This window comes from Triticum aestivum, chromosome 7B, assembly GCF_018294505.1.
Source record: "Triticum aestivum cultivar Chinese Spring chromosome 7B, IWGSC CS RefSeq v2.1, whole genome shotgun sequence".
NCBI lineage: Eukaryota > Viridiplantae > Streptophyta > Magnoliopsida > Poales > Poaceae > Triticum > Triticum aestivum.
In genome coordinates, this window is record NC_057813.1 from 712,239,208 (window position 1) to 712,252,513 (window position 13,306).

General features: G+C 47.5%; 1 protein-coding gene across 1 annotated transcript; it reads left to right on the top strand.

The window, feature by feature from the left end:
* Positions 1-3,489: 3,489 nt before the first annotated feature.
* Positions 3,490-5,442, top strand: LOC123162815 (uncharacterized). Its single transcript, XM_044580573.1, has 3 exons — positions 3,490-4,498; positions 4,739-4,936; positions 5,014-5,442. The coding sequence occupies exons 1-3, from the start codon at positions 3,605-3,607 to the stop codon at positions 5,293-5,295; spliced, it is 1,374 nt and encodes a 457-aa protein (XP_044436508.1). The 5' UTR covers positions 3,490-3,604; the 3' UTR covers positions 5,296-5,442.
* Positions 5,443-13,306: the final 7,864 nt, after the last annotated feature.

Consider the following 13,306-nt stretch of genomic DNA (forward strand, 5'->3'; position numbering starts at 1 on the left):
TGGTGAGAAATCTATGACTGTTTCATTGGTGCAGACCGCAGCGTGGCGGAGCAGGGGCTACCTCCCGATCCCCGTGGAGGTCACTGCGGCCCTCTTCGAGATAAGGTTGCGCGATCCCTTCTTCCGGTACGTTCTTTGGATGCACAGTTCCAACCTTTTTCAATGGGCTAAATTTTCTAAACAGTGTTGACTTGATATTACAGTACTAAAATCTCGAGAATACTTGATGGACCAAGGCAAGTAGTGTTTGTAATGACTTGGTTTATGATAGTCATTGCCATCAAATATTTTAAACTTGCAGATATTCCCGTTCATATCATGACATCCACAATAACTGAACTATCTTGCTTATAACGCTTCAGACAAATAGATAAAAAATTATAAGTTTTCTTATCAGAAACAGAAAAATTACACCACCATATGTGTGGAGTGTGTTGTAGTGCTCCACAAAAATATTTTTCCATGACCCTTGAAAACTTTTAAGGATAGAGCGAATTGCCCACAACAATTTCCATGAAATTCCTTCATTGTGGTGGCAAGTATAATACTTAGTCCTGCAAAATATTATTTTGTGTATAATCTAACACTTAAGTAACTGATTGAGGGAATTTTAGAGGATGGAGAAGATCGGGATACAATAGGGAAATGGATGGAGAGAGAGAAAGAAGAGAGTGGAGATGAGAGACAGGGTGAGAAAGAGGGTCTTTACATAAAAAGGTCGACAATGATGGGTAAGCATGATTAGTAGAAGGGTAAAGTATATATCATACAACCATTGTCATATACAAGGAGCCCGTAGCAACGCACGGGCATTATACTAGTCAACCAATAAGAGACGAGGTGTGTGCATGCTTTTAATGACTTAAGACTATCAAACACGACATGCAGTGGTTAGTTCATTGCATGCAATGCTATTAATTAGCAAATAAACATTAAGGTCTCTCGTTTTCTCCTCTTCTTTGGGCACGGTGCACATCCTAAGATGACTTACTCCCTCCGTCCAGATTCATAGGGCTTCTAAGAAAAAGCTCTGCAATTTAGGTGGGTTGAGATTGGACGAGAGCGCGCGCAGGTTTCCCTCAAAATCGAAACTGAATTTGGAAATTAATCCTGTCATCTCTGCGAGATCGCACGAGATCTAGCGGGGTCTTCTCTGCGAGATCCAGTACCATGGCGGCGATCCCGTACGGCGGCGGCAGCGAGATCGCACGAGATCTAGCGAGGTCTTCTCTGCGAGATCGGCTGCGGCGGTCTCGTGCATCTGCGTCAGTTGGAAGATCGCACGATGGCGGCGGCGTCTCCTCGAGGGGATCAGTAGGAGAGGTGTTTAGTGCGGAGGCTTTTTTTGGGGTGCGTGCGTTGGGGTGGGGTGGGGGAAGGGGACGAAAAAACCAGTGAAAAAACCGGACGAAAGTGGTTGGACAAAAATAAACCGTGGATGCTATTCACCAACGCAGACATGAGTAGAGATACATAGCAAAAGATGGAAATGGTCACGAACTCCCGACAACATCACATTCAGTGGAGCAGTGTCCATGGCATCTTGCTAGTGGAGCGAGAGAAAGGTTGTGCGAGATCGGTTGATCCTCTGCCTAGCTTGTGGTAGCAACACATTCTCTTCCTGATCCTTTGTTGATTCCCCTCTCCAAGCTTTCTCCCCCTCGTGCATTGGGATAGCTTTCTCACAAAGAAGGAAACAGGGAATCCAAGTCGCAAACAGAAAAGGCATCCGATCTAATATGATATCGGAATAAAGCAGTAATATTATTCTCTTTTTCTTTGGCCTTTCGTTTGGGCGAACCTTTTCTTTCCTCCTCCTATTGGTCTCGATCCATGGTATCGGTTGCAAATGCGATGAAAGGAAAAGGAGCACATGCTCGATGGATATGCCGTTTTCAGTAGCGCATAAATACGTTGCGCCGTCGGTTCTCCTCCTCTCACCAACCAACGCCGGTGACAACATCAAAAAATAGCTAGAACAGGAAGGAACATATGCCAGTGGCGGTGATTAGAGAGTGAGATAGGTGCATACTGTATGTATGAGAGTGTGAAGGCGCATTGCAGGGCAACTGCTCCATTGGCAGAGGGATGGATGTGGATTTACCCCTCTTGCTTTGCTCTTTTGTCTATCTGCCAAAGGAGATTTGCCCTGCGATTCACCAACACTTGTTCCTACCTCGTTGCACCATTGTTGGTCTCTCCATCTGAAGGTATGCAATGCACGCATATGAGAAAGCATTTGGCTGACTTGACGACTTCTTGCTGCTACAGTTAGTCGGTTTGCAGCCTGAGGTCTCCGACTTGCATTTCTCCCAGCAGCAGAAGAGGGAGGACTGCATCAGTTCAGCACCCTCTCCGACGACCTGCTGCTCCTCTTGGGCCTACCTTTGTTGCGCAGCACGACGTCCTTTCCCGTTGGTGGCATGGCCTCGGGGACCACATCCGTCATTTGCCTTGGCATCTCACAATTATTTGACTATAACTTGATTTATATTCTTTAGAATCATCATATCTTGCATGAAATTCAGCCTGATAACTGAATGGCATTATTTTTTCTCAAGCATCACCAAAGTTCTAAATAGAGAGCTAGCGTTTTGAGGGGCACCACGCTAAACACATTGACTAACACATTATATGGCAGTCGCTATTTGTCACAACTCGCTATTTAAAATTGTGGTCCTTACCCTTTGGTACTAACCACATCTTGACGACCGCCTATACAGAAATGGAAGCAACGCTCATGTCGGCCTTAAAAAGTGTGGCCGTATCCCTGCATCCAGGACGCACAATCGTTTGTCGATCACGTCACTGCGGAAGTCACAGCAGCTGAAGCCTACCCTGCCTGTGAGGTCACTTCCAAGAGGAGGAAGAACACGTAGTTGAATTTAGAGAATCGTATAGTTTTATGTTTGTTCAAATCAATCCTAGTTGTTCCTTGCTGAAATTCGTTTTGTAAATACAAGTTGAAATCCCAGTTCAAAAACTTCCATTGTTTGGAAGAAAAAGGTCCTTCTACCACACGTAAACACGTTCCATATGGAGAAAAAGATGGAGCATACTTTTTATAGCAATTATGTGTTTGCGCTATGGCTCGGTAGCCTCCATATCCATATGAAGCGTGATTTATATGCGTTAAGGAGGTTGACGATATGGCTGCACTACTAGAGTTGCTTCCTTTTTTTGCGCCGAACTAATAACTAGAGGTTGCTGGCAGGCGTGTAACTAGGGTTCCTAGTAAATCTACAATAGTGTCTCGAAACAAAACTTAAGCACTATAATTGTTATTTTTCTAGAGTATGCAAAACTCGATTTGTGTCTATAAAACTTTGGAAGCGTGTATTTCGCAAAAAAAAAAGACTTTGGAAGCGTACAAAAAAAAAACTGGACCATCGATCTGCACCTTCCAGTCTCCGGACACAATATGCGCTTTTCTGTTTTTTAGGCAAACATATGCACCACCGTTAAACCCTAGCGTACCAACGCCCTAGAGGAACCGGAGCACAGGAGCGGCCGAGCGGCAGAGACAAGAAACTAGTATTTCACGATCCACGCTCCCGGGAATAAGACGATCGACAAGTTCGAGCCATTGGTACACCAAACTCCAATGGAGTTGAGATCAGGGCATAGCCTGCGTTCCTCCCAGCAGCAGAGAGAGGACCGCATCAGCGCCCTCCCTGACGACCTGCTCATCCTCGTTCTAGCTGGCCTACGCTGCACCGCCGCCGCCGCGCGCACCGGTGTCCTCTCCCGCCGGTGGCGCGGCCTCTGGACCGGGCTCCACCAGATCGTCTTCTGCGATGTCGCGTTGGCTTCTCTCGAAGCAGCCCTCGGCAGCATCGACTGTCCCGCGGTTTCCCTCGTTGAAATCCGCGTCCCACAGAGGCAGATCCCAGAGGATCGCTGGCCCGACCCCGCTGTCGTCGATTCGCTGCTGCGCGCCGCCGCTCGTCTCGCACCTGAGAAGTTCGTCTTCCACCTCCAGTGCATCTCGACCAATGCCGAACTGCCATGCTTCTACCGCGCCACCTCGATCGTGCTGGACTCGCGCATCTTATTCCTCCGGGTGCCGACCGGAGTCGAGTTTCCCGTGCTGGAGACGCTGTCCCTCTCAGGCTGCCTTGTCAACCTTGATACCTTGCTCTCCCGCTGCCCGCGCCTGCGCATGTTCAGGCTGAAGATAAAGTGTCTTTGGTCTCGCAAACAAGACCTCACTGTCCACTCGGCGTCGCTGCAGGAGCTTGTCGTGCAAGACCAGGCATCATGGATACAGCATGTCCACATTCTTGCCCCCTCGCTTAAGCAACTGACCATATCCTTAATGGCCTCGAACTCGGAGGTCACCATCTCTGTTTTGGCACCAATGTTGGAGAAGGTCTCCTGGTACTGCCGTTATACCGGCTGGTATGTTGCCTTTGGTCTTTGGCGGCTCGAGCAGCTGAGGCTGCAGACGGCAGAGAGACAAGGACAACTCCCTTCGCTGCACATTCATGCGTGCACCGTGCGTCCCTTCTCCTCTTCTATTTACTGCAAGCTATGATTAAACTGAATTTCATGAATTATATATCAGTTTTACTAAAGCACATCTAGATGTGCTCTAAGTATTGCACATCTAAGTCCTGTGCCATTGAGTTTATGCTAAGATTCGTGCAAGCATTTTATTTCGTCCTTTTTCCTTTTTTTTCTAGTTTGATTGAGTCACTTAGATGTCTATATCAGTCTCCTGCCAAAAAAAATTCAGCGTTCCCGTATTTTACACGGAGAAGCAGTCAAGTTTACGCGGGAGATAGAGAAGCATATGGTTGTTGCCTTCTCTGTTTTGGAGCTATATCTCAAAACAAGCGGGCATGTTTATGGAGCATTGGTTTTTCATCTCTTTGGGATAGACCGAATTCGTAATGATATGCAGAGGCTTAAGATCTTCCTACAGAAATCGATGGTAATTCTCTGCCCCGATTGTATATCTTGCTAATGCATTATACTAGTAAGTAATTCACATATAGATTGTCGTTTTAGGTGGAAGATAGATGCCCACCAGATTGTCCTTGTGTTCCCACAAATTGGAGATCCCAGACTATCTTCTTGACTGCTCTTGAAGAAGTGGAGATCCACCGATTCGAAGGAGGCGAACATGAGATTGATTTCTTAAAACTGATATTCGAATGTGCGCCAATGCTTACACGAATGAATGTGAAGCTATCACATAAGGCCTCTGCAACTTCAAGTAACAACGGATGCACAAAAATATACAACATCTTCGGGGCCTATCCTTCTGTGGAATCATGTGTTTTATCTTAAACCCCCATGTGCTCATCCATTCACATGATGAGAACGCCTTAAAATTTGATTCGGTTTCTGGAAGTTGTCTGTTTGGTGCAAGCTTTCAAAAGAGCCATTGTTTTAGCAGTACACTGGAGCTGTAGGCTAGTTATATTCAATTGTCTTTTCTAAAAAGGTCAGAAGTTATATTCACTAGCTCTGTTAGTCATGATCTGGATTTTTTTGTTGTTGCACCATTGCTATGGATTGAAATTTGAAAGGAAAAGGAAAAGGAAAAAACCTCCTGATCTGAAATTAACGGATCAGCGACTCGGCACCTTCCTATTCCACAACGTCAACAGCGGCTGCGCCGGCCTCGCTCCTCCCCTTGCCGGCTCCTCTCCTCTCTCCGCTGGCTCTACAGGGACAGCGCTCCTCCACTGCTCAGCCGGTCGCAGGCCCTCCACCAGGTCTGAGAGGTCCGTCACCAGGAGCGCACTCGACGGGTTGCTCGCCAAGCGGATGAGGCAGCATGATCCGGAGGGGCCGTACCTGTACCCATGTCACCGGCCGGAACCACTACCAAGTGGAGCAGCAGCGCTACTCAGTCTCCTGAGAGCGGCATGGAGAATACGGCGTTAACGGACATCGAGGCACAGGCTTGCCTAGGTGCGCTGCAGGGGTACCTCTTAACTAGTGAGTTCATTCATCAACGCAGTTATATAATCTGTAAAAACTGAGCAAAGGAATAATTACTTAGGAAAATACAGATGCATTTTTGCTCACCATATAAGGCTGCAATGTTATGAGAAGAGAAGAATGATAGCACAACTGCAAGTTAATAGAGTGAGCTAACCAGAGATCCCATTTTGTTCATGTAAGCGTCAAAGTGAAGAGCTATGAAGTGAACATTCTCTGCCGCTTAATCTAATTTCTGAGAAGTAGCACATGATATATCCAAATGAAATGAAACAGTGAAAAGCAATAATATTATAGGATTAACACAATAACATGGGGTACATGTCTGAGATAGGTCGAGCATAATAACTTTGACAATTAAACATTGTTTGAGGACTTGAATCCTTGAACACGCTAACTTCGACGCTTCGACAAATGAACATTGGCTGAGCTCAATCACTTCAATGTTGACCCCCAAACTGGACACCACATCCGACTGCGGACCGGGTGACTAGTCCGCGGACACGGTTGCGGGAGCCAATCATCCAATCGTAGCCGCATACATTTCAAACCGCATTTGAACTAACTGGGCGTATTACATGCAAACCGGATGATCTTCATATAAAGTGGATGAAAATATTCACATTCCGGACATATTTCAACTAAATTATAACGGTCTAGGCTAGTCTATTCTAACCTAGTCTATCGCTGGTTGCGGCGGACAAAGCCGATCATTGGATTGCCGTGAGCCCGTGACGTATATGCTTCAGCGGGAGGGAACAATAACCATTGCCTCAGTGAAGGACGGATCAAAGTTGGTTTTTGGGCCGGGGTGGGGGGCGGGGTGGGGGGAGACAATTATCGTATCCTACGCTGATGAGGACATGACTACCTTGGATACGACCAAAAATATTGCATAATGTATATTTGTGAGGTGATTTCTAATGCAAACTATGCAATAATTTATTTATGTCATCCAGGACAAAAATACTTCACAAACTTTTGTGCCATGTCTAATTGCAGGTGTATGGGACATTTGTACAATCCACATATGAAGATAAGGGAGAAAGAGATATTTACTTGCTGTTCAAAAAGTTCTCTCACGTCACTTTTGGCCCAAGAGAAGATAGAGTCCAAGTCTCTCATGTTCTGGATTCAGATTCGGACTGCACATACATACCTGACTCAAAATGCCAACAACTTTTTCATATGGACTCCGAATTGGGTGATTCTTCTTTTTTGTTGGAAACTAGATTTCGTACACTTTCCAACCCAATTGGATTCACCTTAAAATTCATTCGGAGTGTTGAGTTATGGACGAAACAATCTGATGCTGCAGCAGAATCCGAGTCAAACTACAAGTCCAAAGGTGTTACATCACCTCCACTTGGGCCCATTGGCCTTGTACGACCAAGGATTAGTTTTAGGCTGCCTTGGGACGTCCTCCCACCTCCTTGGCCGCCACCCCTTGCTCCTATATAAGTAGATCCATCTAGTAGCTTTTCCCTTGGGATTTGTTTAGTTAAAAGTTAGCCATTGCAACTTCGTGTACTTCGTTTGTGTCCAACGACCAGACCAAGACCGCTTACGGATCCCCACTTTTATCAATACTTCATATATACTCGCAATATTCAGATTGCTATTGTCATATTCTTGCTTGTTCTTCGATTGCTTGCAGGAATAGACCTTCGTGGTCAGGTTGATTGTGCTCCGGCGTGATCAATAACCTCTCGAAGTTGGTTTAGCGATTGCTAAGGCGCAACGCCGTGCACGTTTGTAGTCGGATCGTCCAAAGTCATCTTCACCAAATTGATAGTTATCATCTCACCGAAAGATTGGGACACCCCGCCTTTATCATACGCCCCCGTGAAGAGGGCAATGTCACGAGCTATGCCGGTGGTGATGGCCTTCTTGGGACCCAAGTGGCGGCGGACTCCCGCGGTCTACTATTCGTCGCTAGTGGTGGCAACGGTGGGCGTGGTGGCCGCATCGTCGATCTCCATGATGGCGGTTTCTTTCTCCGCCTAGAGGGCGCGGTATAGCCGACGCTCGCGGCGGATGGCGCGGGCGGAGATCGACGACACGAGATCGTGCACGTCCTCCACGATGCCCATGCCGGCAGGCTCCTCCATGTCCTCCACACGTCAGCCTGGAGAAGCGAGTTGGTTGGCTCGACGGGCTACCCAACCAGCTTTATTGCCGGAGAAATCCTTTTCCTGCTCGCTGGATGCCATGAAGAGTCTGATGCAAGGAGGAGATGGATAGCGGAGGTGTTGTGCTGTTCTTGCCAGCCAGGTATAAATAGCGGGCTGATGCGAGGCGCCAACTGGAGTATGTTTAATGCCTGCCGGACATGTGACCGGAGTAATTTTCTCGGCACATGCGCGAGTTTAATGGACGTAGGCTGTCTGACGGATGACATGTTAGTGCAGAGAGAAGGCGTGTGTAGTAAGCGTACAGCGAGCGACACTCTCTGGCGGCGTGCCGCTTCAGTGTTGGCTCCAGTGAGAGGTCACATCCGCTCCGGTCCGGCACGACGTTGATGCTCTGGAACCGGGCAACTGGATTCGGGCAGGAAAGCGCGTGGGCAAGTGAGAGAGTTGCTCGTCCGCGCGCTGGCATAGAGGCCGCACCTCGCCCATGGTGGTGCCGGCCTGGAGCGGCGAGAGAGGTTGAGCGATGAGTTGCCTGGAGTGTGCCGGCCTGTATCTGATGGGCTCGACAGGCCACCCAACCAGCTTTGATGCCGAACTCCTTTTTCTGCTCGCCGGATGACATTGAGAGTGTGGTGCAAGGAGGAGATGGAGAGCAGATGTGTTGTCTGGTTCTTGCCAGACATCTAGCCACGTTTAAATAGCAAGTAGACACGAGGCGTGTCTAGGATAAGAGGTATCCAAACTTCCACCATTCAGCGCGATTCTTGAAATCAACCCAGTCCACCATTCATCTTCCATTTACAATTTTTCATATAGATAAGAGGTATGCAAACAACTTCAGCAGAAATAGAGCAGTTACTAGGATACATGCTCAACCAACCTAGAGACAGTTCACAAATGAAAACGCACTAACGACTTAACTGTATATTTTGAGAAAACTTAGAAGAAATAACAATTACATTATTAGTTCCCCTATGATCATGCGGCCCGGCTTGGCTGACTTGCAATGGCTAAGTCTCAGCTACAGTAGCCTAACTTAGCCACTGCGAAGCGTCCGATCTAGAAAGAATGGTCCAGATCGATTCACTGTACGAGAGTGTTCACCGATGATAGCAGTGTACTGTTTTGCTCCTGTAGATGCTACACTGTAGCATCGTACTGTAGCGTCATCTGGTGCGTTGAACAAAAATCTGGCGGCTCAGGTTGGGCAAAGGTAGCGGTACTGTAGTGTGGCTACCTTAGCCACGCAAAGGCAGCGAATCCGGAGCGATGATCATGCTAGTGATGCATGCACGACACATACTCACCAGAGCTAAGATAAACATGATATTCCACGGAAGTATACAACCTAACCATGTTGCATATTTTTGTGTGTCCATCGCGACTTGATGATACCTCATGTGACAACCTCAGAATCACTCTTTTAATCATTGGTGCAGACTTTATTACCAATTTCAAGAAATCAAACTCGTGATCCTCTCCAATGAAGCCATAGATTTCCATTTCTTGGAGAGCAGTCAAGGCAATAGTTTGGGTTTTCCAGTTCACGGGATCACAAGGACAATTTGTTGGGCATCCTTCTTTCTCCTACAGCCAGAAAATAATAATAACTACACAACTGGTTATTTAGAATAAATACAATCAAAAAAGTAGAAATTACTTTTGATCTCCATAGGGCAACCTTAAGACTCTGCATAGCACTACGAATCTGGTTGATTCCAATGATATGAAACACGAATGCTCCAAATATGTGCCCAGTTGTTTCTAGATGTAACTCCAAAACAGAGAATGCATAAAGCATATGCTTCTGAATCTCCCGTGTACCCTTTTCCACTTGACCAGGAGAAATTAGCGAGTTCTGAGAAATAATTTGGCAGGAATACGTATTATTTACAAAATTTAGTTAGTCAGCAACTCAAGTAAAACTGAGATTTGAGAATTAGAGGAAACACACATTGCAGGTAGAGGCATGAATGTGTAACGAAGTGGGTTGTCCCTGTTTCTCAGCCGTCTCTAGCAGCAACCTATGAAGGCACCAAGGAGAAAAAGCAATTTTCCCAGGTACCCATGCAAACAAGCACTGCCACGACATCTTCTCCACCAATGGTGCCAAGATGGAGACATTGAGCTCGTCGTAAGTGTGCATGGACATCACCAATTGCTTAAGCGAGGGAGCCGCGATGTCAACACCGTGTATCCATACGTTCTCCGCGACAAGCTCCTCTAGCGACGCCGAGTGGACCCTCATGTTCCTGCCGTTAATACCCAAATTGCGTCCGCCTGAGCCTGAGCACCAGCAGACGCGGGCAGCGCGAGAGCAAGTCGTCAATGTGGTCGATCACGCAGTCCAAGAGAGATAAAGTTTCAAGCGTGGGGAACTCGACATCAGACGGCACACGGAGGAATAATTTGGGTGAGTCGAACACAATCGAGGTGGCATGATGGAAGCATGGCAATTCGACCCAGCTGGAATTAGGTATGATGAGACCAGGGAGGGTAAGGACGAACTTCTGCGGCGCAAGCCGTGTGGCAGCGCACAGCAGCGACCTGACGCTGGAAGCCTCGCGGCTGCAGGTACCATTGGAGAAGTGGATCTCAAGGACGGAAACCGCAGGAGATAAGCCATCAAGCACAGCTTCGAGCTTCTCAAACACAACATCGCGCAAGATGATCTGGTGGAGGCAGGCCCAGAGGCCGCGCCACCGGCGAGAGAGCACGCTAGCTCGCGCGGCGGTTGCGGCGCAGCGGAGGCGGGCGAGGACGAGAAGGAGTAGGTCGTCTGGAAGGTCGCTGATGTGGTCCGCTCTGCCGGCCAGGATACCTAAACCTAACTGCTGGGAGGAGGAAAGCCGGCGACTGACATTCCGACCTTCCCCCATCGACGCTTGCAGAGCCTTGCCAGAGAATCGATGCGGTAGCGGATGAACTCGTTGCACGGGAGATCGATGGAGAAATCGTTGGATACGTATATGCCCTAGCTAGGCTAGGCCACGGCACGTACGGCCGCAGCCTTTCAGTCGACACGCTAGCTAGGGCTTAATTTCTGTCGTGTGTCTCCCTGCTTTTGTTTGTTTGTTTCGTAGTCAACATACGCATCAATCTGTACTAGGTCAATCCTTGATCGGAGAAGCCAAGTATGTACGGTTTTACTAAAGCAAATTTAGATGTGTGCTAAGTATTGCACATCCAAGTTCAATATCATTGATATTACCTAAAGATTCATGCAGTTATTTTCCTTTTTTTCTTCTTATGTCTGATGGAGTCATTTGGATGCACAATAATTAAAACACATCTAGATGTGTCCTAAACAAACTCATTTATGTAATTAGTCTATATTATAATGTTTACTGGAAGTCGAATGGTATTGTTCTCCAAACAGGCCCTCGCCTTGCTTTATAGATAGGGAACCCCGTTCCACCGCTCTGTAGTTAGGGTTTGGATTTATCTGATCGAATAAATCTGCCTCAACTCCACTCTCATACCGGCGGTGCCTTTCATGTCGGCGCCTCGGAGTTGATGGCATCGTGTGTTTGCCGATCCTTCATATTGACAGCGTTAGGGTTCATGGATGGTGTAGGCGCGGCGGCGACGGCGACTCCATCAGGTGTGTCTCTCCTTTTGCTCTGTCCCATTGCAGTGGAGTTGTCTCCGACGTCATGATGGAGCATGAAGGCTTTGTCGTCAAGGAGTACGCGTAGACGGTTGTCCACGCAAGTGACAGATGGAAGATGGTGCATATTGTGAAGGGTTTGTGGTTGAAGGCTGACAGTTCTTGTTTCTTTCTCCGACGTCGTAATCATGGGGTGTCAGTTTTAGAGTTTGATGGCGTGTTCGGTGACACGTTGCCCACATTCTTTCAACGACAATGGTCTTGCTTCAGGCAAACTACTTTGGATGTCCGTAAACTGCCGATCGGCGATGGAGCCGCGTTGAACTCGGGTGAAGAGGTGGTCTGTCTACTTTTCCTTGGTGGAGACGGACATACGGTGATTTTTTACATATGATTGTCCTATCTTCTCAGTCCTATTATGTCGATGTTACATAGCTTGTAACTATACTTCTATTTTATTGATCAGACATGTATTACCATGCCAAAAAAAACCGAAGATAAAACTTAAACCACTGTACAGGATCAAACACAAAGTAGCGAGTAGGCCAAGTAGGCCCTCTTACAAAGTAGGTCCTAGGATAACAGATCAACACAAACGCACATGACTACATTGCCGAAGTATAACACAGCAGGCTCGAAACTATGCCACGACATGCCCTCTGGAGGAGGGACGACACAAAGTATCACCACTGGTGAGGTCGGTACAGACATAGATCTTCACTCGGAACCCTGACGCAGAGAGGAGAACCACAATGATGTCCGTAAGAGAAAAGAGGCACCCAACGTGTCACCACCGTCGACGCTAAGGCGCGGAGCTTTCGTTCGACAGCTCACACGTGGCACCACGAGGTACCAAGACACCCGCGATGAGCAGAAATCTCCAGGTCTGGCTCTGGGTGTCGCCACTGCGAACGACATAGAGGGAGCCCGAACCAACTGCCGCTACCCCCTCACCGCCCAGACGATCAAGAGGCATAGCAACCGCCACCGCAATGGCGACCGCCGGAGAGCCAACCATGCGGACCACCATCCTTGGGCCGCCACCCTGGCATCCATGTCTCGAGACACCACTAACCATCTGCATCGCAGCGTACTAACCACGGTAGGAAGAATGGAAGGCACCTCCTTCCATTCAAAGTCCGACATCAGGGTCTGTGTCCCAAACAGTGTTCAAGGAACTCTCACCATGACTAGCTAAAACATGAGCCGCCTTATGGGCTTCCCTAGGACAACGATCAAAGCTAATATGGTCAAAATAGCGGCTAAGAAAATTACAATCATCATAAATAGCTGTGCAGGTCCGATGTCTCCAACTCACATCAACTCAATCACTTCCGAACAGTCCGCCTCGAAAACCAATTTGGGGCAGAACATTCTACTTTTCTCTATAATTTTTGGCGGAGGTCGAAATTCCTTTTATCATATATACAATCTTATATCACAACTGATGTTTTGAACAAAATGGCCAAGCTGACAGCCATGTTGACAACACAAGGTAGCCTAGTACTCCAGCATAAGCACTATAGACTATACAAAGTGGCCAAAGGAATAGCTCCAACATACGTAGATACATCTTATCATATAGGGTCAGGGGCGGAGCCAGGAT

Excerpts from the sequence above, each read along its gene's own strand:
- LOC123162815 (XM_044580573.1), top strand. The coding sequence starts at position 3,605 with ATGGAGTTGAGATCAGGGCATAGCCTGCGTTCCTCCCAGCAGCAGAGA. Across the intron at positions 4,499-4,738 it reads TGCACATTCATGCGTGCACC|CGTTCCCGTATTTTACACGG; the intron begins GTGCGTCCCTTC and ends AAAAAAATTCAG. Across the intron at positions 4,937-5,013 it reads TCTTCCTACAGAAATCGATG|GTGGAAGATAGATGCCCACC; the intron begins GTAATTCTCTGC and ends TTGTCGTTTTAG.